This window comes from Lissotriton helveticus, chromosome 11 (assembly GCF_964261635.1).
Source record: "Lissotriton helveticus chromosome 11, aLisHel1.1, whole genome shotgun sequence".
Lineage (NCBI taxonomy): Eukaryota > Metazoa > Chordata > Amphibia > Caudata > Salamandridae > Lissotriton > Lissotriton helveticus.
The window spans coordinates 402048926-402075520 of NC_136072.1; the positions used below are offsets into that span (position 1 = coordinate 402048926).

Sequence of the window (26595 nt, forward strand, 5' to 3'; positions counted from 1 at the left end):
AAAACATTCTTGCCTGTATCTGGGAACCCTTTTGCCTCCAGGGCCACGACGCTGCTTGCCAGTCCCGCGCTGTGAGCGCATGCTGCCTTTGGTTGCTGTTCCCCCCCGCCGCCGCTAACAGTCCATCAAGCGGCTGCCGAGCGGGGGGACTACAACCCCCAGAATCCTTGGCGGGATTCACCGCCCACCCACGCCCACTTCCGCGCCCGGAGGCGCTAAAAACACCGCGGCTCCCTCCGCGTCGTGGGACGCCGGGCTAAGCCCGGGACAAGGCCGGGGCCGTCCTAGGCCGTCACAGGCCGGAGAAGGCTGGGCTGGGCCACCCCCTTAACGTGCCAGGCAAGACTTGTATTAAGGAACTGGGACTTATTTCATTTTATGTAGGTTTTACATCTAGGTGGAGCACACGTATTGGGGAGACACAACCAGCTAAAAATAAAAAAGGGCTAAATTAAGATATAAACATCAAACATGGCCTTGTCGTGTGGTAATGGGAGAAAAGCCTCACGAATCCAAATAGGCGATAGTGTAACAGGTACGCTTGACAACTTTATTACTCGAGCAACAGTGGTACTGTAGCGAGAGATTGTGCTCGCTGAAAAACGACTATCGCTGGATCTCTTATGTTCCAAACGGTCATCGTTGGGCAAAATCCAAAATGCCATCACACCAGAAAAATCCACCATGATAAGAACTAGTGGGACTAGCTCGAGAAGTCCAAGCTTAGGTCAGGGAGGTTACAATACTGATTCTTCCTCGCTCATCACCTTAGATAGTACAGTATCAACCGATGTAACCCTTCCAATTGTTATAACCCCAAAAAGGGGGGCTGTGCTGGCAAATGCAAAAGTATTAGAGAAATCCAAGAAGCAAGTAGGAAAAAGGAAGAGGGTTGGGGACAGACAAAGAGGTAGCAAGCCAAAAATTGCAAAAAATTTTAACAAGCCGGTAAAAACAGTCCCTAGAAATGATAAACCATCTGACAATATACCTTCGGTTCAACCAACTGACCAACCCAAAAATATTTTGAGCGGTGCCCCAAAAGGCTCCTTATGTTCCATGCAATATTCTAGTGATCCATCAGGTCTCATAGCTCAAGTGGAACAATTGTTAAAATCGCTTGTGCTCCCACTGATAGAAAGAATGAAGGTCATAAACCAGAACCTGGATAAAATCCAACGGGAAACCACAGAGAACCCACTCCTACTGAAAAGTCTCTATGCTAGCCTCCAGAAGGGGGAGATTATGAACCAGCAGAGCAAATCGAATACAGTCTTATTGTCACCCCCATGTCTGGCACCAACTGTTGGAAAAGCAGGAAACTCCACTGGTATACAGGGTTCTAAAGAAGGGAGTTTCATTAAACAGAGGTCCGTCAGCAAACCAAACATCATAGAGGATAATAATACGACTGTAAGATCTGCCACCCCCCTGTTAACAAAAGCAGAGGGCAAGGGCAAGGATATCACAATTGTAATTGACCTACCGCCAGAGGCAACGCATCTGGTGATAGTTCTTGGCAACGTACCACCTTTAGCTGAAGGGTATAAAGAGGACTATAGACAGCAAAAAAATAAGGTGACCCACTGGTTACATAAGGACACCAGGGAAGGAAAAGGAGTTGGTCACAATGTTATTATGGTCCGTCGAGTCTCATGGGTGGGAAAGTCTTTGAAAACAAAAAATGGCGACTGCATTGTGATTAATTTCAATTGCCGGTTTGTAGCAGAGAGGATCCTTAGGGATGCAGAATATCTGGGGGGACCCATCGGCCTAGGTATAGAGATGTTGCCCCTGGGTTTTTTCTATAGGTCACATATAAAAAATCATCATAACAGCTGGAAAAGGGGGCTAAATGACAGGCCACTCACTCCTAGGGGACACCAGGGATGGAGCACTCCATTGATGAGCCTGCCGTCGGTACCAACATGGGGCGGGCAGGGGGACTATTTTCCTTTAGAGGCAACTAATCGATACGCAGCCCTCTCTGGCCTAAATGATTGTGACTGACTGGTTGAGGATGGCACTCTCGATGTCCATCCCGATAGCTCAGTTGGAGCCAATACCCCTAACTTGGTAGCAGTGGGTAGCCCTGGGGGTAAGCCTCTAGGTAAGGTGAGGATTACTGATAAAGATCCACTTTTGGTGGATAAAGAGACTAGTAACGAGGGCTATATAGGGGAACAGACGGTAAATGGTGAGGTGTTTTGCACCACTACAGAAGTGTTTTTTCCCCCCCAAATACAGTTTCAAAAGTAGGAAAGGCACCTTCAAGAATGGATGGATTAAAATCAAAAAAATCATTTAACTTAGATACCAAAGGGATAGTGCAAGAACATAGTGGGGAGGGAGGGAAGATAATATCCTGGAATATTGCGGGGCTATGTTCTAGACTACAATCGCCTGAATGGCTTACTTTTGTAAATGGTTTTGACGTTTGTCTCTTTCAAGAGACCTGGGCATGTGATCCCCAGTTTCTCCAGGGTTTCTTGAATTTTTCTGTAAGGGTCCCAAGGGTCGGCCGAAAGGGGGGTTAACGGTATGGGTACGTCAAGAGCTCTTTGATAGCGTCATAGAGCTACCCACTAAGAACAGGGATATTCAGCTGATTAGGCTATCATTGGGCCCCTTGGGCGTCTTGGACATCTACAATCTATATGCTAGAGGGTTAGGGGTAACTAAATCCCAGGTTTTGGCGGCTCTGGATTTCCTGATTGGGTTACAGCCAAGCGAGAACAACATAATCATTGCCGGTGATTTAAACATGACTTATGAGCCACTTACAATTGGTGACTGGCGCGCAGGAGATGAAGAAGATTCGCAGTGGGGGATTCCCAAATTAGAGTTAAAACGGATTGATAGATGGACAGATAACATAATCCAAATGAATGGGATATGCTGTGAGAGAGGGCTCAGAGCATTGAATGGCAGAACCCCGAGTGACGGACAAGGTGAAAACACCTTTGACAATGGTCGCTCAAGAAGTAGGATTGCTTATGTTATCTGTAACCTGTCAATCTGGCACCTTATGAACGACATGAAGGTGGTAGCAAGGCAAGAGAGTGACCATAACCCCCTATGCACTACCCATAGTTTGTGGGGGAGAGAGGAAGGGGAGCTGAATAGGGTTGAACAGGCTTTATTTGAGATTGTCCCGACAAATGATATGAGGCGGGTAAGGTGGGGACTATTTATGATGCCAGAAAGGGTTTTGGAAAATATTAATGAGGAATTGGACAAAACCATCACTGCCATGGCTAGCATCCAGGGGGTAGAGGACGATCTGGGGCAAATTACCAACCTCCACGATAGATTCTTTGAAACAATAAGGGGTCGCTTCATTAAGGAAGTACCAAAGTCAGCGGGCAAAAAACACACCCAATAAGAGTGGGGTGGTATAATAACGCCTGTAGAGCGGCAAGATCATCCCTAGGTGTAGCCCTACAAAGAAGAGATCCTAACGCTGTAAGACTAGCTAGACATAATTATAAGAAAACTGTCTATTTGGCAAAGAAACTATGGGATGAACACCATTGGCAGGCTCTCAAATCAGCCAGTACCTCAAAGGACTCTAAACTCTTCTGGAATATTGTTAAGTGGGGGAAAGGAGGTCGTCTCGAACTGCCCGTTAACTATGTAACACAGAAAAGCTGGGTAGATCACTTTGGCCCACAATATGCATGTAGTCAAGAAGACAGGCCTAGGGAACGCATAAATAATGTCTTCTGTTTAGAACCACCCTTTACTAATAGTGATGTAAAAGTGGCATTGAAAGCTGTCTCAAGGGGAAAAGCACGGGACCAGATGGGGTCCCAGCGGATCTCTTCCTCCACGATAAAATGCACTGGGACCGGTATATCATGAGGCTGGCTAATGCTGTGGCTCTGGGAGCCCCAGTACCAAGGTCATGGCAAGGGGCCGTAATAATTCCTATATACAAGAAAGGGGATAAAACGCAGGCTGGGAATTATAGGCCTATCAGCCTGATTGATACAGTACAAAAGGTGATCGGGAAAATGATTTTAGATAAAATCTTAGACTGGGTAGAAGAAGAAAATATCCTGTCCCCTTTTCAGGCCGGCTTCCGCAAATTAACGAGTACCACTGATCAGATTTTCCGTTTTACTTTATTGCATTGGAAGACTGTATTACTAGGGAAAGGTAGCATCTATGCCGCTTTTATTGATTTGCGAGCAGCTTTTGATTTGGTGCCACGAGCAAAGTTGTGGAATGTGTTGAATAAGTTAGGTATGCCATCAGATATCCTTACGCTAGTAATGAGGCTACACGAGTCGATTCACGCAAACATTCAATGGGGGGGGGACATGGGCAAGTTACTCCTGAATTCCCTGTAGAGCGTGGGGTCTGCCAGGGCTGTGCCATGGCCCCCACGCTCTTCTCATTATATATTAACGGGGCAGTTGGACGTATGTTGTCAGAATCAGTAGATGCCCCCACTCTGGCTGGAATGAAAACCCCGATTTTATTATTTGCGGACGACACTCTTATCATATCAAAAACTCCTAGCGGCCTCCAGCGAGCGCTGAAGATTTTTGAGGATTTCTGTACTGATCATGGGCTGGAAATAAATGTGGCAAAAACTAAACTTATGGCGTTCAACCCACATAGTAGTTTCAAAGGGAATTTCTTTATGAATGGGCTAAAAGTGGAAATGGTGTCGGATTTTGTCTATTTGGGCATCCATGTAGCCAAGGGCATTAAGTGGGGGAAACATGTTGAAATGGCGGCCTTGAAACTCCGTCAAAATGCGGGAGCAGTACTCGTAGAGCATAAGAAATCTCTGACCAAGCCAATACAGCCAGCTCTCCAAGTGTATGAGGCAAAAGCCCTAAGCTCAGCACTTTATGGTGCTGAGATATGGGGATATGATAATCTGACACCATTAACACTTGCTGAGAATAAATTTTTGCGTAACCTTGTTAATCTACCCAAGAGCTCACCAATGAAACCACTGCGATATGATCTAGGCAGGAAAGCCTTGGTAGATATGGCTAGATTGCACCCAATATTATACTGGCGACGGAATTGGGTAACCCCTGAACTTGCCCACTATGCCCAGGGTTTTACGGATGTAATTAAAAATGATCATTTTCACAAGATAACCTGGTTAAAGGATCTTTCTAAAAATCTAGCGGAAATGAGTATGAAGGGGTTGTGGGAGAACCCCGAGGTAATCCCATTCCCATCGAAGGTTACACTAAAAGAAAAATATTGGGAAATGATTGCGTATCGAAATTGGAATACTGCTGATCCCTCTACCATGGAGGGTCGTTTCCTGGAGTGTAAAGCTGTCCCCAATTTAGAGCCATATTGGGATGGTATTACAAAACCGGGAGATAGAAAGCTCTATTTACAACTTAGAGCGGGTCCCTTCGGATAAGATCATTAACAGGAAGGTGGTCTTCAGGTAGTTCCAACATATGCCCAGTTTGTAAGATTGACAAAGAGACCACTGCCCATCTTCTTTTTGTATGTATAGCTTATAGCACCCCGAGACGAGTCTGGTTAAAAGCTGTTTGCAGGCTCCTAGGCACAAGGGACAGTGCTGTGGCACTAAGACTAATTTGCACTAGCACTTTACCTGTTATTTCATATGCAGTTCCAAAATATCTCGGATGGGTTTGGGCCATTAGGAAACTTTTTTTGTCATGATCGATTCGATCCTTTTTAATACGTATATGATTCTAGAAATTTTAAAATGTATTGAATTCATGTGTAATGTAAACGAAAGAGCCTACATGATTTTCATAAATACATGATTTCTGAGATTGTTTTAAAAGTGTAATATTATTAAACTGCTTTTATCTGTATTATATATATATATGTGTTAGCTAGTCATTGTTAATTGAAATGAATTTGTATCAGCAAATGGTGGTTTTAATAATCATGCTTTTATGAGTTTTTTATCTCGAATAAAGCAAACTTGATGATTGATGATGATGAAAAGCCAAAGCACTTTGCACTTTATCTTATCCTGCACTTTATATAAAACGGCAAGGAGTACATTTTTAATCATACTGTTAAAAAAAATGTGCCCATGTACTTACGTTGATGGTTTTAAATTCTTGCACTTACTGGCTACCGAGATATTTGTATTGCAGTAGCCAATTATATAAAAGTATCTTTGATCAGTAGGAAACGTTATGAGTAAGAATTCCCTAAGTTGTCTCTCCATAACTATCGTATTCAGAAAGTCGCATGTCCCTGGTATTTTATGAATTATTTTTAACAGTTTGTCCAGAACTGTTTATACGCTGTGAAAATGTTTTTGTAAATCCTAATGGGGTTACGAATTGATACTAGGTTGTTTTTATAGAATTTTAAGTAATATGCATTTTTTAAGGTTATGGATTTTAATCAACTTGGACATTTTTGAGGTTTGTTCAGCTGCCACAAAGGCCACTAGAAAGCACCTTAACTTTGGAATTGACATGGCTCATAGTTTCCCTTTGTGATGCTTTTAAGGCTCTGTTTAATTATTGTAGGTTCGCATTTGAAGTCATCACGTTTGACCCAGTGAATGAATTTCAATGTACGGCCATTTGCTCTAGGTTGGAAATCAATGCTGCTGTTGTTGATGCAATGAATGCCCTTTTTTGTACATTTGTATGGCTGGTTAAGCCGAATAAAGATTTATTGATGATGATGATAACCAGCATGTTCGCGTAGATAGAAATGTCGATAATAGCATAGCACACAGCCCAGTTGGGAAAGACATTTATCATGAAACTTAAATAACGAATATACTTCCAGACCATAAACAATGTGGACAAGTCACAAAGACGTGTGCAAATTATCAAATCTGCGTCCGTGCATGGTTGTAATGTTCACCTCGGTGATTCACAGTCGTTTCTAACCTATGTGTACATAAGTTTGTTTCTGCCCTTCAATTTTCTTTTTATCTATGTCTCACCAAATAACTGTTCATTTCAGTGGACCTGGTTAGAAAACTCAAGACACCACCCCAACCCTGAAGAGCATGGCAATAAGTACACCAGCCAGCTGCGACGAGAACTACTGATATATTGAAGAAGAACCCCTCCCATTGGATAACAATGTTAGTATGTAGCAGGTATCAAATTCGAATTTTCCATCTGCCAATCACTTCAAGTCCTTATTCCTCCTCTCATCGATTCGATTGCACATCACCTCTCTGACGTTTTTGGTCTTCTCAATTCTCTGAGCTATCATTTCATCTGACCCATCTTCTGTTGCCTTTCCTTCTTTTCTTATATCTTTACTTGTTTTGAATTTTCTTTCTCTAATACTTAGTCACATACTTAGGAAGAAAAACTTGCTGAGATTGTATTATATATATTTAATCCAGGACTGGTGCTGTGATGTTAGCAACCCTAGGCTAAATGAAGATTCACAGATCCTAATAGATGCGTAACCATTACACTATTTGGGACACACTGAGACCTCTGACGTTGATGTAGAAGTCTGTCACCAAGTTAAGCCACACGCTGTAATGTCACTGAAATACATGAACACCTAATAAAAAAGACACACCAGAGACAGGTACTCACCAGCCAAAATGAACATGATCCCTGACGTCAGGGTGATCTTGGCTTTGGCAGAGTCCTCCATGCTGCCAATGCGGATGCATTTCAAGGAGAAGATAGCGATGAGGAGGCCAATGGCAGCCAGGACAATGCCCACAATCATGAGGGCTCTGCAAGCCTGGAACATGGCTAAAGAGAGGGAGGAAGAACACAGTCAGGGGGGTTTTTACTGCTTAGAACATTGTCTTCAAGGAGGCAGATACAAAAAAAAGACAGAATCGTGGGATGAGCAAATTTTGTCTGGTGCTTTTCTAAGCATAGCAAGAGGATGGGTTTGGTGGTGCGGTGGACTAATGCATCCACTCCAGAGACTTGTGTTTGACCTCAAGGTCACAGGTCCAAATCCCAAAGTGTCCACTTAGCTTTTTTGCCCTCTGACACCACTACCGTTGATTTGTGTAACAATAATCGTTATTCAGCACCGGGTATCCTCAAGGTGTGAACATACCCTTTACAAATAGACGTGTTATGTTAGAGAGAAACACCCCCAGTCAGCGGGTGGATTCACAATTTGGTACATGATGACGTATAACAGACATTGAGATAATTCAGAAATATATCTGCATTTTTCTGTACTTTGAAGCGACTTTAGGTAAATATTAGCAAGGTATATAAATACACATTGTTACATACAGAGTTATCATTTAAATTTTGTAGTGATAGATACCACTGGCGGAGGACTGTCTTCAATTCAAGAACTTACTGAGCTCATGGTGCTGATTGTTTAACAGAATTCATTGGTAACCATGGGGTGTTTGGAAAATATCACAAAGTTAAATGATAAGCTGATCTGGAATGTGGAGATTAGCTAAGGCAGGAGTGGTGACGCCTTGGACTTTGAAGGGTGGTATTGTTATTTTGGGCGTGGCCAGGTAGTTTGTACTTTATGATGGAAATTCCTGATGGTTATTGTTGATCTGAAGCTTTGACTGCCTGCTAAAAAAAATGTGTATTTTGGTAACTTGTTGAAGGCACATAGGTGAATAGCCTGTTTGGGTATGATACCTTTGTTAGTTGCTTATAACACATACTGTCAATGATCAGCCTCAGCAGCACAGGAACCAGTGTATAGTGTTAGCATGAAGACGGTTGTGTTGTTCTCGCTGGGATTATGACTAAGGTAGTTAGAGTTACGATGTAAGCAAGTATTTCTGTATATAAGATATTGAGTGTGTGTTTTCTTAAAGGTATTTGAACTGGTTCACTGATAGAATATCGATGTAACAAACATCAATGTTCTGAATATTGGAGAAAAAAAATATCGACTTCAAAAATATTGACTCCCATACCTTAACAGGTAAGTACAATAATATCGAGGTAAAAAATATGGATGTAAAAAAATTGATTTAAAAATATATATAAAATAAAATAATATATATTAAATGTATTAAATATTCATCTTATTCTTAACAAAACGCCCTCTACGCAGGAGCCTCGGCCACACTCCTGAAATGGCTTAAATGCATCCAGAACACCTCTGCACGCCTAATCCTCGACATGCCCCGCCGCAGCCACATCACCCCCCACCTGAGAGACATGCACGGGCTCCCCGTCAACAAGAGGATAACCTTCAAGCTCCTCACCCACGCACACAAGGCACTCCACAACACCGGACCAGCATACCTCAACAGACGACTCAGCTTCTACACCCCCACAGGCCAGCTCCGCTCCACTGACCTCGTCCTCGCCACATTCCTCTGCATCCGAAGAGCGACCTCCGGCGTCAGATCATTCTCCCACCTCAGCGTCAAGACCTGGAACACCCTCCCCATCCACCTGCGGCAGACCTGCTGACCTGCTGACCTTCAGAAGACTCCTCAAGACCTGGCTGTTTGAGCAGTAGCGGAATTCCCCACCCCCCAGTGCCTTGAGACCCTCATGGGTAAGTAGTGCACTTTACAAATCATTGATTGATTGATTGACTTTGATATATATTTTAACTAAATGTAACAAATAAATGTAATTAAAAACTTTAACAAAACAAACAGTAGGGAAAATGTTGGATAGCGGAAGGATAAAAATTACAATCAATTATTAATTTATCAATTAAACATAATTTAGTTTCCACCCTTCCCTCCCTTTACACCTATAAAAAAAATACCACACACAAATATAATTAATTACACAATTACCAACATTAATTACTTATTAATTAATTAAAATTAATTAACAACCAATGATTAATTCATAAATTAAAAACTAATTTATTCCCATCATTTACACCTATAAACACCACAACACACACCTAAAATTAACTACACAATTACCATAATTATTCATCAATTAAAATTAATTATAAGCCGATTATTAATGAATGAATAATAAATTACTTTACACATTTAACACTATAACATATCAATTAAACAAATATTAATAAATACAAATTAATCAATACATTAAACATAATTAAATTACTTCCCACCCTATTCCCCTATAAACCTATAACCCTCTACAGAAATGAAAAGGCAACATTCAAATAATAAAAATATGTATAAATTGAATATGATTAAATTACTTCCCACCGTATTCCCCTATAAACCCACAACCCGCTATGAAAATAAAAATGAAAAATTTAAATACATTTTTTATAAATTTAACATGTAATTAAATGACTTCCCACCCTATTTCCCTATAAACCCACAACAAAAAAACATATCACATACATATAAAAAATATAATATATACTAAAATAACAATAATAAAAAACTATCTTTTTAACAACTATATTTTTGCAAACGATATTAAACACTTTGATATTTTTAAAATCGATATTACTTACCTTAAGTCGATATTCTTGACCACGATATTCGTGCTGTCGATATTACTGATCCACGATATTAATGACTTGATATTTGTGTAAGTCAATATTTTGTACTAGATATTCTGTCTCTGCACCATTTGAACTGGATCCGTAAAATGGTTTGTGAAATGTGGTTGGGACACATTCACAAGCCGTGAGATCGACAACCACCTTGTCTTGTTTTGATTTACTGCTAAGATGTTACTACTGCCTGCACCAGAGCCCAGCACATAAATAACACCATCACCATGAGGACTGTCATTACATTGACCTGCATGGCACTGTGGAGACTCTAAGGGCCTCATTCATGAGGTTTTGGCGCAGGGCAGCACCGTAAGGAATCTTGCTGCGCTGCCCTACGTCAAAAGAAAAGGGCAGGAATGTGCCGTATCAATAAGATACGGTGCATTCCTGCCCTTTTCCCCTGCACTGGTGCACAATGGGTTGCCGTGCGCCAATGCAGACACCCTTGCACCATGGTGCAAGGGTGCCTGCGTCACCGGGCTGATTGACTGATTGATTGATTTTGGAACACCTTCCTGCACAAAATTACTTAGTTCAGGCGATTTCCTCTTTCTAAGTGTGCTTCAGAATACAGACATAGAAAAGGAAAAAATGAGGAGAAATGAAAACATTTCTCCTCTTTGAGCCTCCCTAACGCCACACCTGGGGGTCAGGGCCGGACTGGGAACCGAAACCGGCCCTGGCAAAGTGCTCGGCCGGCCCCGCTCCCCCCAGGGGGGTTGGGGGGGGTGCGACCGCGCTCTTTGCTAGGGCCGGTTTTCTGCCGATTTTGTTCCAGTGCCGTTTTTGCAGCTATGCTGCAAAAAACGACCCTGTAACAAAACCGGCCCCCTGGGGCCCAAAACCGGCCCCCACCCTCGCGGCCGACCGGGGGATTGCCCGGTGCCTGCAACGGCCAGTCCGGGCCTGCCTGGGGTGATGTTAGATTCTGACGCATTTCCAGGTTTGCAATTTCTCGTAAATCTGGGAATGCTTCAGATTCCACTGGTGTTGTGTTGGAACACCCACAGCAACACCCATGGAGGCCCTAAGAGTGGTAAACATACCCCAGCCTAGAGATGGATAGGAACTAAATATCAGGAGGAGGATTTAACACTGTGCACTGCTAATTGCAAATATATAACCTTGTATTTAAAGACTGTCTCATCTTCTACTTGTCAGATGAGAGGAAGAAGAACCTCTGGCAGGTTTTCACAAGCTGAAATTAGTCAGTAAAATGTCATTATGAAGGATCCGATGGACTTAACCAATGTTACATGCAGAGATATTTGATTATGGTAGATCTTGATACATCCTACAGACTGAAGCATGACCGATCAAGGCCAGAAGATCAGCTGAGGACTTGATCAGCCTGGTACTTTACCTCTCGGACAGAGCTTTGTCGTAGGTGCTCCAAGGACTGAACATGGAAAACAATAGGCATGCTCTAATAGAGTACGCAACATAGCGCTATAATACAGTTATATCCATTGACAAAAATATTGCATCCCCTACATCAACCTAGCTACTACATTACAAGGTAAGTCTAGGTAAATATATGTGGTGGTAAGAATAAACATGATATACCTACTTTGGCAATGTAATGGATGCACTATTATTGTAAGTCAATATTATCGCCCTCAATATAGTGTCATACAATGTTTAGAATCGGTGTGAATCTACAGCAGAAGTCTCAAACTATTTAGTCAAATCGTTTGTGACCAAAATTCACAAGGCTCTTCTCTGAGGACATCAGAAGTGAATCTTTTCCTGGTTCTCTTATTCTCTCTTTCTGCCTATCTTCATCCTCCAATCCTCCTCACTCTTTTTTCTCAATTAGTCTCCTTAGATTCACGTTTCACTATGTTGCTGGTGCACCCCTTTTATTATTTATTTACCCCTGACTTGTATTCATGGTCCGTTCGTTCTTCCATCCATCCATCCATCCATCTATCCATCTGTCCATCCATTCATCCATTCATCCATCTGTCCGTCCACTCATCCATCCATCATCCATCCATCCAGCCATTCATCCACCCATCCATACATCGTTCTCCCTCTCCCCGTTCTTCATTTTCATTCACACTGCCCCTTCCATTATTTTGCAATGATGAATTGTGTTTATATCGTTTCTGCAGTTTCAAAGCTCTTTAAATGACAGGTGTCATTATCCTCCAGTGTAATTTTGCTTATTTTAACAGCCCTGGAAATCTGATTATTCATCCGTTTATAATATTCAGAAACGTATTTACTCCATTGAAAAATGAACTGACTACCATTTACAAACGTGCACAAAAACTTTATAAATACTTTTATTTACTAATCCTCGAATGGTCATTCTTTACCGAAGACAACGATGACGGACTAGCACACACACGATGGGAATACTATTGTTGTTTTTGTGGCTATCCATGTAGATTTTCTTTACTTACATACACCTGACATTGTCACCGACTAAACCCCGCCCCTACAGTTCCGGAAGTAACACAGAACTTCCCAAGGTCACCTTGCTGCCATTCGCCTTCATGAATCACCACTGACCGGCTTCTCCTGGAGATTGCTTCTAGCTTTAGATGATGTATGGCACAGAGCACGGGCCTGTGATTTATGTGGTAAGCCTGGCACCTCGTTGTTCCGTCCAGTCCTAACCGGGCTCTGAAAATGGCTGAAGCCTCCCCCTCTGTTCTTGAACAGCGCCGAGAGAGGTTGCATTAAGTCTAGGCTTTTGCACTCACTTCACTGCATAAAGGTACAGCAGTATAGTACACTTTCTTATACACAGATTAGAAGACAAAACTGACAAAAAAGTGAAATGTCACTGGTGCTCTTGTAAAGCGTTCCAATGAACTTTACCCAGTTTACGCTATATAAAACTTTCAAAAAAAAGTTCTAACACTTTATCACAAACTATACTTTTCCTGATACATATATCAGGCGTCAAAATTGACAACTGTTAAGCAGCCACAGTACTGCTGCTGGACACTAATGCCAGTCTACGGAGCTCAAGGCCATATTATCAGGAAAGGCAATACATTATCGCCGCTTTTATCGGCAGGAAACTGCCGCTAAAGCGACGATAATGGCCTTGATAATACGCCCTTGTGAATTCCCATGGAAGCCCAGGTTAACACCAGAACCTGGGCTTCTATGGGAATTCACAAGGGCGTATTATCAAGCCCATTATCGCCGCTTTAGCAGCAGTTTCCTGCCGATAAAAGCGGCGATATTGTATCGCCCTTTCTTGATAATATGGCCCTCAGTGTCTTGATGATGGCACTGCAGTGTCCCTGTACGAAAAACAGCGCCTTTAACCAATCTGCTTTGAATAGCCCATAGTAATGCAAGGCAGCGCAGATCGCTGCCTTGCGTTACTCTGCATTGTGAAGGAGTTCCATGGATGGAGTGTGGGTGTTCCCATGGATTTTAGCGCATTCTCAGATTTACTAAGGGTAGTAAACCATGGAATGCGTAAAAATGCTACGCTATCCCTACAGAGATGCAACGAGGAGACATAAGTTTATTTATCCTCGTTATTTCCTCCATCTACGTGTGCTGCATTTTGGAGCACACATCGAAAGAGTAAAATGACTCTGAGGATTGTTTTTGTGAAGGAAAGTGTCCCTTCCTGTACAAAATCAATTTTGCCTGTAAAGCATGCACCCCTGCACCATAGTGCAAGGGTGACAGCATTGGCGCTAGACTGCACACAGTGCCCCAGCACAGAGAGAGCTAGAGAGAGAGAGAGCTAGAGAGAGAGAACAGGAATGTGCCATATCTTAGTGAATATGGCCCATTCCTGCTCTCTACAATTGACATAGTGCAGCAAGTTGTCTTGCTGAGCTGCGTCAAATGTTAGTAAACCTGCCCTCAGATATCCAGGCCACATTTTCCCAATCATGGAGTGTCTTTCACTGCATGTTTTAACACCAGGCTGTAGATTAGTTCACTGAAAGCATTATAATGAACAGACCTGCCATTAATCCCACAGCATATTCCGCCACACTGCGATACAAACAATATTCAACACTACTGGCGCAGTATAAGTGAGAGCTTGTTAGGTTCTTTTAACCCCTTGGTGGCGCTGGGGGTAGGGAGCCGCGCGGCGCCGCCATGCTCGTGACGGAACCACTCTGTCACGAGCCACGGGCGCGCTGTGCTTGTGACGGAGTGGTTCCGTCACGGCGCCGTGACGGAACCACTCCTTCACCAGCACAGCGCATCCGTGGCTCGTGATGGAGTGGTTCTGTCATGGGCACGCAAGGGGTTAAGAAAAGTCAATCCTCATTGTTCAAAAATGAGCAAGAGGCAAGAACTGAGATTGCACAGTCATAATGGAGCTTCTAGCTGGTTGCCATCCATTGCTTTTCTTATGACAACTTCACCAGATGACTACTCTTACTGCAGCAGATGCGCAGTCCACTGTTAACGAAGGCCACTGCAATTCGGAGAATTGAGACTCATCCTAGCAAAGGAGAAGACTCCTCACCATACCCGGAGAGCTTTCTTGCTTGCAAATTCACCCAGTGGGCATCTTTTTCATGAAGTGACCGCTGTTTCTATTTCTAGGTCTAAACTCTCTTTCTGGAGCAAGGTCTATAACGTCATAGACACAGTCACAGGAAGTAAGACACAAAGAGGACTAGCGGGGATAGCCACTGCCTTCCTATCAACAGAACTTCAGTCCAAAGAAGTACGAGACCTGGTCGATGTACTTCTGACGGCTGCGGTGAAAACGATCCTGGGTAACTGGAAGGACACTAGCAAAGCCACCTTCAAACGCTGGTTCAACTGGGTAACCTTCCTCCGGGGGGCTGACAACATCACTGCCAAGCACAAGACGGCGAATCATACCGCTAAAGATAACATGTGGGAAGCTCTCGACGCATATCTGGAACAGTGACCCCCCCCTCCTTTTTTCTCTCTCTCTTCCTTTCTTTCTCTCACGTGGCCCCACCAGGCCGCAACTTTGCAAGAACTGTACAAGTATTACGAATGTTTTGCTTTCGCTTTGTATATGGAATTATTTTTTTTTTTACTTTCAATAAAGAATATTTTGAAATAAAAAAAAAAAAAAAAAAAAAAAAAAAAAAAAAAAGGTAAACTCTCTTGCAAAGAAGGCACCACCAGATGTGGGAGGACAGCCCTCTCGGACCCACACTAACTAGAGTTAAAATCCCTCTTCTTGTAAAAACACCTTTGAGTAAAAAAAAGAATGGAGGGTCCCCTGAATTTCAACGAGTGTTACTGGAGGTGACGCTTTAAGGAGGTCTGAATTTTGATTGGCACTGCTAACTCTATAGCGTAATTTCTTTAATGGTTTCAGTCCAACGTCCAATTTTCATAATGTCTTGCAGCAGAACTCCCAATTCTGTGGCCTTCTGTATAGCGCTAATGATGAAGTAATATGTGCTGTGCTGTGTGATCTGTGATCCAACCCACATGTCTCCAGGGTCCTCTTCATGACCATGCTAAGCTGGTACATAATTTTGCCACAACCATTAGTGTGCAGTAAAATGGCCCCATACTCCTGCTGTCTAACCTGAAGTCAAGATCTGAAACATTTTCTAGTTGGCTGTTTTGGCTTTGATATGATGATCCTAGCATTTTCTAGTTGGGTTTTAGCGTTACTTAAATCTTTTGCCTGACTTGATCGGTCTTTGACATGGGATCCGAAACCCCATCATCCAGTCATCTAATCTGAAAGAGTCTGGCTGGAGTACTCAACTGCTGTATTTGTTTATCCTAGCACATGTCAAGTCAGAAACATACATGGCACCAAAATACATGTGGATACACATGCTTGTGAAGGGTGTTCATTTGTGCCACCTGAAAGTATTTCACTCAGCCAGCAATGGAAGTGAGTGGGACCAACCTGGATCCGTCAGCTTTAATTGAGCAAGCTTTTTGCCAGCTTCAGTGAAATGTTCTGACTTTATCCTAGTGAAATTTGATTGTAACTCCAAACTTGGAATGAGTTTTGTTATGTTTAATTTATTTTTGTAATAATTTGTATGTACTTTTAAGTGGACCTCATATGAGTTCCAAATCTTAATCAATATTTGAATAAAATAATTTGCAGACACCAGAAGACATTTCATCAGTCCCTGCACATTTCCTGCTTTGCCTTGAGAGTAACAACATGCAGAGTATGAGAGAGGTCTCTTATTTTCAGTTCAAGCTGGACTCAACACATATGTATTACCGAAGGGGCCATCAGAACTACTTTCGTTTGAGTGATGCTCAGTCTGGTGTCTAGCTGGAGACTAACACCTTGGTGCCAATGCCATTGAGGAAACAAAGATTCTCAACTTTTTACTTCAGAAGTGCTTAAGAGGAGCATCAGGAAGAAGGTCAGATGTACCTCTCTATAGAAGTAATAACACTGATAACAATTTATATAGAACCTATGAGCCTCTATGAATGGCCAAATGAACCCTTTCAGCAACATTAGAAATAACTAAAGATTGAAAAAAGACAGTAAGGTTGTACACACATGCCTTGCAATGTGCATGCAATATCTCTAAGCCGCTCACAACTCAATAAACAATATTACAGGGAACATCACTTTTGACTTGCGGCTTACACAAGGATCTGTGCAGAAGAAGTACTGCTCTACTGAGTTCTCTGCGTAAAATACTCACATTTGTGACCTGCATGTTACACATTGCGCTTTGTGTCAGGCACTTTATACCTCTATGATAGTTTATGATGAGTCAACCCTGAGACTAGACTGCAAGTAGATTTTTGCAGCAAGTGCATTAACTAAAGAGCTATCCTGCTGCTGTTATAACCTGAAAGTTGCTGGGTACAAATTGATCTCTGCAGCAATTGCCTTAAGCCATAATATATTTTAGAACATTGGAATGTTGGGAGCTCCATTGCAGACAATGGAGTGCTCCCTGCTTCTACGGGCCGGTAAAGGCCCGCAGAGCAACATTCCAATGTTCTTCAAAGGCTTCTCGAAGCTCGAGGGGATTTATATCCCCTCGAGCTTCGAGAACCCTTTGTTTAATTTGTTAGAACATTCTGCCCTCTAGTGGCAGAATGTTCTAATAGCCTTATAGCCCTTCGTAGCAGGGCTATACCGGCTATTAAAGTCCCGCTGTCTCGTTAAAGTCACTCGCCTTCGGCTCGGGTCTTTAACGATTTAGCGGACCTTTAATTGCCGGTATAGCCCGCTACGGCGGGCTATAAGGCTGTATTAAAATACTGTTGGTGTATGACCAATTAACTAAGCTAGAATAGATCTATTGTTGCATTGTCCTTGTTATCAGTTTGTTAGGCCAAAGTTTAAAAATAAATAAAATTATAAAATGACTGATAGATGTGCTCCTTATGACACCTCCCCTCATACCCACTCCCCCTTTATTCTGCCACACCTTAGAACCCAGTTCATGGGTTCTAGCGTAATTTTTTGCATTTTCAGCATTGTCCTCAGCTTCCCTCTCATTACTTCCAAGTCTGGCTTAATCATGTGTTCTCTCGAATCAGGCATGGTTTTAGCTCTCCTGTCCTACTAATATTTCACCTTGTGAATTTCTCTCAAGCCCTTCAAACAAGCATTTCTGCAAAATTGTAAAAGTCTAACCTTGCGCCTGCCACCTGAATGAAGTCCCTTTGGAAGTCTCTTGAACTGAATAATTAGAGTACTGTGAATAAATCCAACCAACCCTCCATGCTGGATATTGTTGCTATTCTTCTGTGAGTTCAGCCATTTTGTAACCATACGTAACTTCTGAGGCTCTTATGAGGTTACTTGACCTTGTTAAATCTAGTACATTTATAGCAAAGCCTCCTCCCCTACTGAGTCCTTGAGGTTGCCCATTCCTAATATTTAACCTTCCCCACCTTCTCTCTCATAACATTGTGCTTCCAAACTCCAACAAGAGATAGGATGCATGTAGTGATGGGAAGATTAGAAAATGGCAGATGAGCGGGACAATGTTCTGGGCATGCTTTGAAAAGCAGAATGTTTGTTTCCTGGCTGGTGGTGTTACATTGTCAAGATTGAACTACCTTTCCCCTTTTTGGAACACTCTGGCCCTCATTATAACTCAGTCACAAATTTGGAGCAGCAAATGCACACCTGCAAATAGCAATACTGCCTTAAGTGATACCTAGGGATGCCCTTTTGCAGCATCATTCTGAGTTTCAGGCCTTGGATTGATGTATAACATGCTAATTATGTGTGTTTACCCACCTCCGAGGGGTGGACACATGAAGGGGAATGGTCACAAAGAAATGGCGCAGCGCGGCGCTGCAGGCAATTTAGCAGCGCCTCGCTGCGTTATTTCAAGTAAACAGGGCTGCCTCATATTCACAAGAATATGTGCACTCCTGTGTTTACCCTTTGCATCAGCGCTAAAAAAAGCTGCTTAGTGCCAACACAGATACCCTTGCATCATGGTGCAAGGGTGTCTGTGTTGCAGGATTGACTGTTTATGTGCAGGAAGGGACACCTTCCTGCACATAAACAATCATTAAAGGCGATTGGCTACTTCTATGTGTGCTGCGCCACACATAGAAAGACGAAACCTAGGAGAAATAAAGGTATTTCTCCTCATTTCGTCACTTTAACATCTGCTTTTCAGTGGAGTTAGTTTTTGGTGATGCTTTAGATTTACAGATCCTTCTAAATCTGGGGCAGCATCAAAAAGCAACACCCATTGCATGCCCCTTTCAGGGTACAGTATTTACAAAGCAGCATTAAGCCATGCAAAGTGGCTAAAGTTGCTCTGTAAATATGATGCAAGGCGGTGTGCCACCGGAGCGTCGTGTTGTACAACCTCCTTGTAATATGCCTCAAAATTTGCTTCATTTACCTGGTGAAAATCATGCAGCGAACTCCTGCAATTGAGGGCGCAAATAACGTCATACTTGAAATTCCAATTCGGCCTCCAACAGGAGTTTGTACCCAAATCAGGATTGGCCATCAACTTAGAATGAGTCTTTGAATGTGAGCTACTTCTCACATCTTTGATGTGTTTCGATGTGTTCTCAATGGGGCACAAGCAGCAAAGTACAATAAAAACAAAAACTGAATGCAAGCATGAAGCTGTGGGACTGAACTACAAAAGCTTTAAAAACACGTTTGCAGCGTCTGTAATTGAGGATGAAGCACATGATATTTCTAATAATTTATTTTATTTTCAAGGTTTTATATAGCGCGAACAAGAGCCTTACAGATATCAGAGCGCTTTACATAGATATGAGAAGACAAAAACAATGTAATACAGGGGAAAGAGAAACAGTTAAATACTATTTCCAAAGTTTTATGTTCAAGTGAATTTAGCCAGGAGGATCGATTTGACTTCCTTTTTGAAGGATGCAGTGGATGAGATAAGTCTTATTTCTGGAGGGAGGGCACTCCAAATCCTGGGAGACATCCCTGAGAAGGAGCGTTTGTATGTTTTTGTCTTGTGGAATGCAAAACATGGCAAAAATAGTATGTGCTTTCAAAATGTGTTTATAATAAGAAGTGCAGGTAATGCATTTCGTTACTTTTAAAATATAAAACAAGACTTTGTTGAGACAAAACTAGTTTGTTCCATTTTCATTACATAAAGAAACAAAAGCAACCCAAGATCAGTTCGCTCTCAATTTTTAGGTTTGGTGTTAGCCAAGGCTTTTTGATTTTTCTTAAATGATATGTATATTACACTTACTATAAGGAACTTTCACTCAGCCCTCTTCATTCAATGGTCTCCTATTATATTATTCGCATCCCCCCAAAGTAATGCATAAAGTATTGGCAATGGATCAACCCACTATAGTCATTGGCTAATCTCACTGTGAGTTGCAATATTCTGCTTTTTTTACAAGGAGCCCATTCACACACAAAGTAGTTCCCTTCAGTGCCAGAGACTTCCTTTAGTGCCAGACACTTCTATGGCAAAGTATGCTTTTTGATACCCCAAAAGTATTTTTGCTTTTAGTCAATAGTTTTTCTTTTAGATTGGCGAGGGTCCAGAAAATTCTTCAACAATAAAGTTTTGCAAAAATGAAGACAAAAAAACCTACAAGTGTTGACAAAGCCAATGGTCTGGCGACCAACGTCAGACCTATTGATTTTGCCACTTCTCGTACTGAAAAGATGTGTTTGCGCACTTAAATGTAACAAAAATCTCAATCATTTGCAAAATTATTAATCAATCAAAAAGTGTGCTGCAAAAGCTTTGTGATGGTTTCCACTCCAGTTTCTCATTTTTGTGCTGGTGCACACATTTTTCTGTGACTTGGATTGGGGCAAGGGTGACAATGGTGCAAATAATTGGTGACATCGGACTTGTGACATTGAATATGGGAGTGTTCGTAAGACTCCTCTGTGAGGAACTAAAATGTGCCAAAAGACACCACAGAGTTTGTTCAATCGAATACTCTAGATAAAGAGGTTGTTGAAATTTAAATAACTTGACAAAAACGAATTTCAGTGTAGTATTCCAGTGACAGGGACAGGCGAAAGGTTATGCTAGATACTAGTAAATATTTCCCAAGAGTGTCAGATGACCATCTTTGGAAGATGCAGCAGCCATTTTGAAAAATGTCATAACATGCCTGCATATAATTAAATAGAATAGCCTAAACGGAGGTGAGGATTATCTGTTGATGGGATTCAGATTTAAAACTTTGTTCTGAACTGTAAAGTGTCCTCCACACAACTCTTATCTGGACCCAGGCAAAATGTCTGCTACTCTAGCATAATTACATGTAATTTTGCTAATTTATCATTATGATTGTTACGAGAAATGCACAAAATTATGCTATCATGCCATGTAAGGCGGAGTAGTGCGTACAACCAGAAAGCGATTGTCTGTTGTCTGCTGGTACCTGGAGTTTTGGCACTTTTTTAGCACAAAATGCGCCCCCCCTTGTTCAAAATGAACACAATGATGCATTATGCACTAAATTGTAGCGGTAAATGGGCGTTTTGCATTTCAGACAATTTCACATCATTTCTCGTCATTTTTGCAGAACTTCACACAATTGTGCCGGAGCAAATACACAAATAAAGCGCGCCCCTCTGCCGTATCTTGGTAGGAAATGGGCACCACAGTGCCTTTGCACACATGAAAAATATCAAACCATTTATAAGAAAGAACACAACTGGCAAGAACTGGGTGTTTGAATGCAAGAATGCAAAAGGCAGTGAGTCAAGCTGGAGAAGTCCACAAACGCTTATCAGTTAGCAGCAACCAACTTCTTGGGTCTGAAAGAGGCCAATCCCACCTTATCTCTTTCAGCTCAGGCTACCATTTATTCTCTTAATCATGGCCAGGTGGGGCCCTTTGACTATTCATCGGGAAATAATGCAGAGGTGATAAGGCTTATCTGAGTTGAACCCAGCCCATTCAGTGTTGTCCCCACCAGTTTAGGAAAGCAAACAGCAGTTCCTGGACCCGCCTGCCCACTATCTGCTCTTAGCAAAGGTGGACGGCTCAGGTGAAGGGTTGTGTTCAAAAGTGCTGGAGAAACTGATACAAGCGTTTCAGCAACTGTATGTGGGGTACCAGCTAATTTTCATCGTTTGGATGCCAGTGAGGGATCCTTTGGAGGAAGAACGCTCTATGTATGTGGGCTGTGGTTTCCATACCGGGGTCTTACCACCAAGAGGGGTTCGGGATCTTGGCATCTTGGGGTCCTCAAGAGTGCACCTCAAATGCGTCTCAGAGAAAATATTAGACTCTCAAAGGTTTAGCACTGAAGTCAATAAGAAAAGAGACCTAATCATCGCAGCATGTCCTTAAAGTAAGGAATTTACCCCTAACATAATTTCACATGAAATGGAAGGTAAGGCCTCCAATACTTGGCCACAAGCCAATCTCTTGGTAAAATGTAGTCTCTGGAAAAAGGGTGGTAAATGGGTCAATTTGTAAATGCAGATGTGGACTCAGGGGTACTTAATCTATGGGTTTTGGTATTAAATAGGTCTAACAAAGCCACTCTTTAAGATTGTTTGCCTAAAGAGGATCAGTGGCGACTCCTCATACTTCGAAATTCCAATTAAAACTATCAAATGAAAGTAATGGTTGAAACAAAGAAATTGCTTTAATTGATCACAGATATATCTGGCCCTAAACCTCGCCCTATTTCTCACGTTGTTGGGTTGGTTACTGATCCATAGAATAACCTGCTTCAAGTTTACACTTAAGCTAAAAGAGGAAAAAACAACTAATAAGAAAAAAAAATGTGTTTTGTATAGTGCTTAGTCTTGCAGTTTTGCCAGTGTGTAGTGCCAAACAGGATAAGTTGTTGACAGGCAAACCACTATGGCTTTCTGTCTACAAGTAAATTTCAGCTCCTTGGGTAAAGAGGAATAGCATAAGGTCAGGCTCCTAGAAGCTGTCATATCCTCAAGGAAATGATTTTAGATAAGTGGTTTAATCACTCGTGCTATTGAGCCTGGGCTATGCAAGCTCTAAACTCATGGGGATCACTGAACTACCTCTATCTGCACACACAGCAGCCTCACATGAGTAGAAAAGTATCCACGAGAGAGCCTACATTACCCATAAGGCAATCCCAAAACCATCCAGCCCAGAAGCTGGGCATCACTGGAGGCCAGCGCCATCTTGGAAACAGACACATCTGTCTTCTTGCAAGCCAGCAATCTTTCTCTGGGATTACACCCACGGCCATGAAATCCACCCCACTTCCTATCAGGAGGACCACTTCTTACGCTATCTTAAAAACATGAATTAAATCGTCTGTTCCAATGCCATTGGCAATCCTTAAGTAATCACTAACGTGTCAAGTTCAGTCCGCTCTGGAAAGTCTGAAATCCTGTATATTAAGGGTGATGTGCTCATGTTTATACACATTTTTGATCATTCTGATCTCATGCTTCCCTTTTATGCTTTAAGTCCATATTATATGCCGTGTTCAACTTTATGTCTGCATAACATGCAATACCCAAGCTGACAACCTTGATTGTATTTTGTAACGTTCTCATTATTATATTTGTCCTTATTTGTTTATATATCGATCTCTCTCACAGTCTGCAATTTGTTTACCATTATGTTTGCTCTGTGCTATATAAAATGAATAAACACTAACGTCTTTTGAAATGCCTTAGTAATCTTACAAATAAAAACTTCAAAAAGATAAACAACATTTTTGATACAGCTAAAATATTTTACAATAAACAGGTAACTCTTGAGAGCGAAAGAGAGAGGGGCAGAGACAGAGAGACAGAGAAAGGGAGAGAGAGAAAGATCTATAGTGGACAGGTTTCAGTGAAGAGGAGGAAGGGAGAGGAAACAAGATGGCGGAAAGTGAGGTAGAAATGATTAGGCGGCACTAGTAAAGAAAAACATCAAATATAGTTTGTTAATAAATATAAAGCAGACAGCTACATGGATATCTGAAAACAATGTGTTGAAAGGGGAGTGACGAAGAGGAAGATAAAAGAAGTGGAGAAGAAAGACGAATGAAAAAAAGGATAAAGTGGTGCGAGGGTTGACGACGAGAGGAAGTTACAAGTGAGTGACAGAATAGGAAAACGGATGCTTGCTTGTGAGAATGTAGAGGTGAGTGAAGGAATTTAAAGAATAGTAAAAAGATGGAATACGAGCATAAGTCATAAAAGAGAAAATGGATACGAGGGGGATAAAAAAAGCAGAGAGGGACATTCGATTAGAGGGATTGGGAAGTTGAGGTTTAAGGGCACATGAAAAGAAGGGAGACGATTATGTATTTACAGAGAGAGAAAACATGGGGGGGCGAGCGGGGGGAGAGCAAGCCAAGTCCATTGTGCCCCTTTGGATGCATTGAGAAATTGCTAATGCTGTTAGGCTCGTTGAAGGTGAAATTGTGACTTTACTGTAGTCACCATGAACAATATAATCAGTAATCCTGCCATAACGGCTGACTCCCAGAACAGACTTCACGGTTAAAATGATATGCCAAAATATCACAGAGCACCATATGCATAGACGGCAGTCAGAATCTCCCATTCCTGTTCCCCAAGACTACAACGTGAACTTAACCACTGGAGGTATACAGTGTTTTTTACAACTTTGCAATTGCAATGAACTCATTTACAAAAATATAAAGCCTACTATTTTTACCACCCTTAATTTTCTCTTCCAAAAAATATGTGTCCTTTGTTAACAGCAGCTTGCTTCCAAAATCAAATACTCCATTTGTAAAAAAAAAAAAAATCCCCATACTAAGCTTTTTAAATCATATTTATTTTCATTTATCGGTGGTCAATGTCCACGTCACCTTAGGTCCTCATAAACCTAATTTATCTTGCATGCTGCTGACTCCTTACAACACTGCATTTTATTGATGCCAAGCTCCTACCTGGAAGCCCCAGGATGGTGAAGTATGGCCGGCACTCGGTGAATCCCGAACTCTGCCTCACGCAGCTCCTCCACAGCCCCTGGTACTGGAAGGTGGCTGTCACTGGATTATCATAGAGGTCTTGGGTGCTCCACATGTCGATTCCTGTGGCGGCGATAATACCAGCAAACCCAATGGAGGACACCACGAAGCCCAGGGTCTGGCACATGGTCACTGACATGTCTGTCCTTCACGAGCAGCAAGCACAAGTCAGAAACTATGGGTCTGGAGAATGCAAATGGCCACCTTGGCTTTGCCTCAGGAAGGGCAACTGTGCTTATCACCAGTTCTCCTTTCCATGGCTCTGTTTATTCACTCTGTTTTCATAAGATAATACAGTTTCGGCCTCAGCTGGGATTTTTTTTCTGGTTGCTTAGTTTCGCCAGATCCCTTTTGTCCCCTACTAGCCTATCACAAGCCTGCATTTCCGCTCAGTCTCATGATGGTGTATTACTATGTCATCAACCGAGAGCTGCTGCTGACATGAGTGGATTTTTCGGTTTCGCTCTTGGTTTGCCCACCTCTTTACTCGCTAACCTTAGATAACGCTTAAGGCAACAGGAAACAAGGAGCATGGCATAAACAAGGGCATCTAATGGGAGCGGCCATCATAATATGACCAATACAAGGATTACGGCACCAGAGAAGAAAAGCAAAGTCCAATAGTAATGGTGGGTGGCCATATTTCAGGAGTGGTCTTCTAACGTTTTTCTATTGCTATGATCCAACTTATGTCTAAAAGCAGTTTGTGCTCCTAAGGGTTACAACATCACAGAGACTAACTTTGAATCAGTGATACCAAAATTGTCTTCCACAACTGCTCACTCGTTTGTTTGAGTCCTAGATGATTCTTATTTCTCTTTCTAGACCGATGGAGATTTATATTGTTAAACCTTTTGCTTTGCATCCTAAAAATTTCACCCTGAAACTACAGCTAATGCGAAAGCCAATAACTAAATTACAGAACAATCTCAGAGGTTCAGAGTCTACTACATCCACTGTGGACGAGATGGAACATCATGGTGATATTTAACATGGCTGCAATAATAAATACAATCTCTGTGTATCACACAACTTGTCACGTTGTATATCATTATCACCTACAATATAATGGGGAACAGGCATTTGTTCCCAGCCTAAGCTGACTACAGAAGTCTTAGTCAATGATACATTCTTAATCATGGAGCCTCAAGAAGTTAATTTCTCCTCCCCTATCTTAATGCCCCAGCTACATGACTCATGTTGATAAAAAAAGTACTTTATACATCTTAAAATTAGAGTCATTCATTTTGTGTGCTAAAGCGGATATGACTCAGGAAACCACACTTCTCTTGAAACCAAAGCAAGGGAAAATTCTGTATTATTGTGTGTCCAACACTAAATACGTGTATAGTACAATCTGGTTTGGCAACATGAGCAAGATAGGTGAAACCAAGCAATTCACATTTTGTTATGTTTCTTGTGGGCATTTTAGCGGCATGCAAAAAGGCACAAGGGACTGTATGAAGTTCTATAAATCTCCATCTGTATGGAGATATGTAAATATTTGCCTCTGGCTGATTGATATTCTGTTGAGTATTTTGGGACAATCGGATGTTTTTGAGTGTATGTAATTGTCAGTTGCCGGAAATTCTGGGGTTTCATATCAGTATGTCTAATTGGTTTATGTTGAGGCTCTCAGAATGAGGTACACAGGTTGATGGGTGTGCAGATACCCAGCTTAGATTAGATTAGAAACTTTATTCAGTTTGGACTCTGTACTCTTTATCAAGCTCACATTTGCTTCTGCTTGTTTCATTGAAAAGGTCTGATTTGTTTCTAGTAACTTTGAGTTGGTGCCTCCAGGCTCTGCCCTATTTTCTG

General features: G+C 41.9%; 1 protein-coding gene across 1 annotated transcript in view; it reads right to left on the reverse strand.

Annotated features, from left to right (window-relative positions):
* CLDN18 (claudin 18) overlaps nucleotides 1-25003 on the reverse strand; it is an 82517-nt gene extending 57514 nt beyond the window's left edge. The window contains 2 exon segments of the mRNA XM_078665846.1: nucleotides 7551-7715; nucleotides 24694-25003. Coding sequence (XP_078521972.1) covers nucleotides 7551-7715; nucleotides 24694-24913 — 385 coding nt within the window. The 5' untranslated portion in view covers nucleotides 24914-25003.
* Between the last annotated feature and the right edge of the window lie 1592 nt (nucleotides 25004-26595).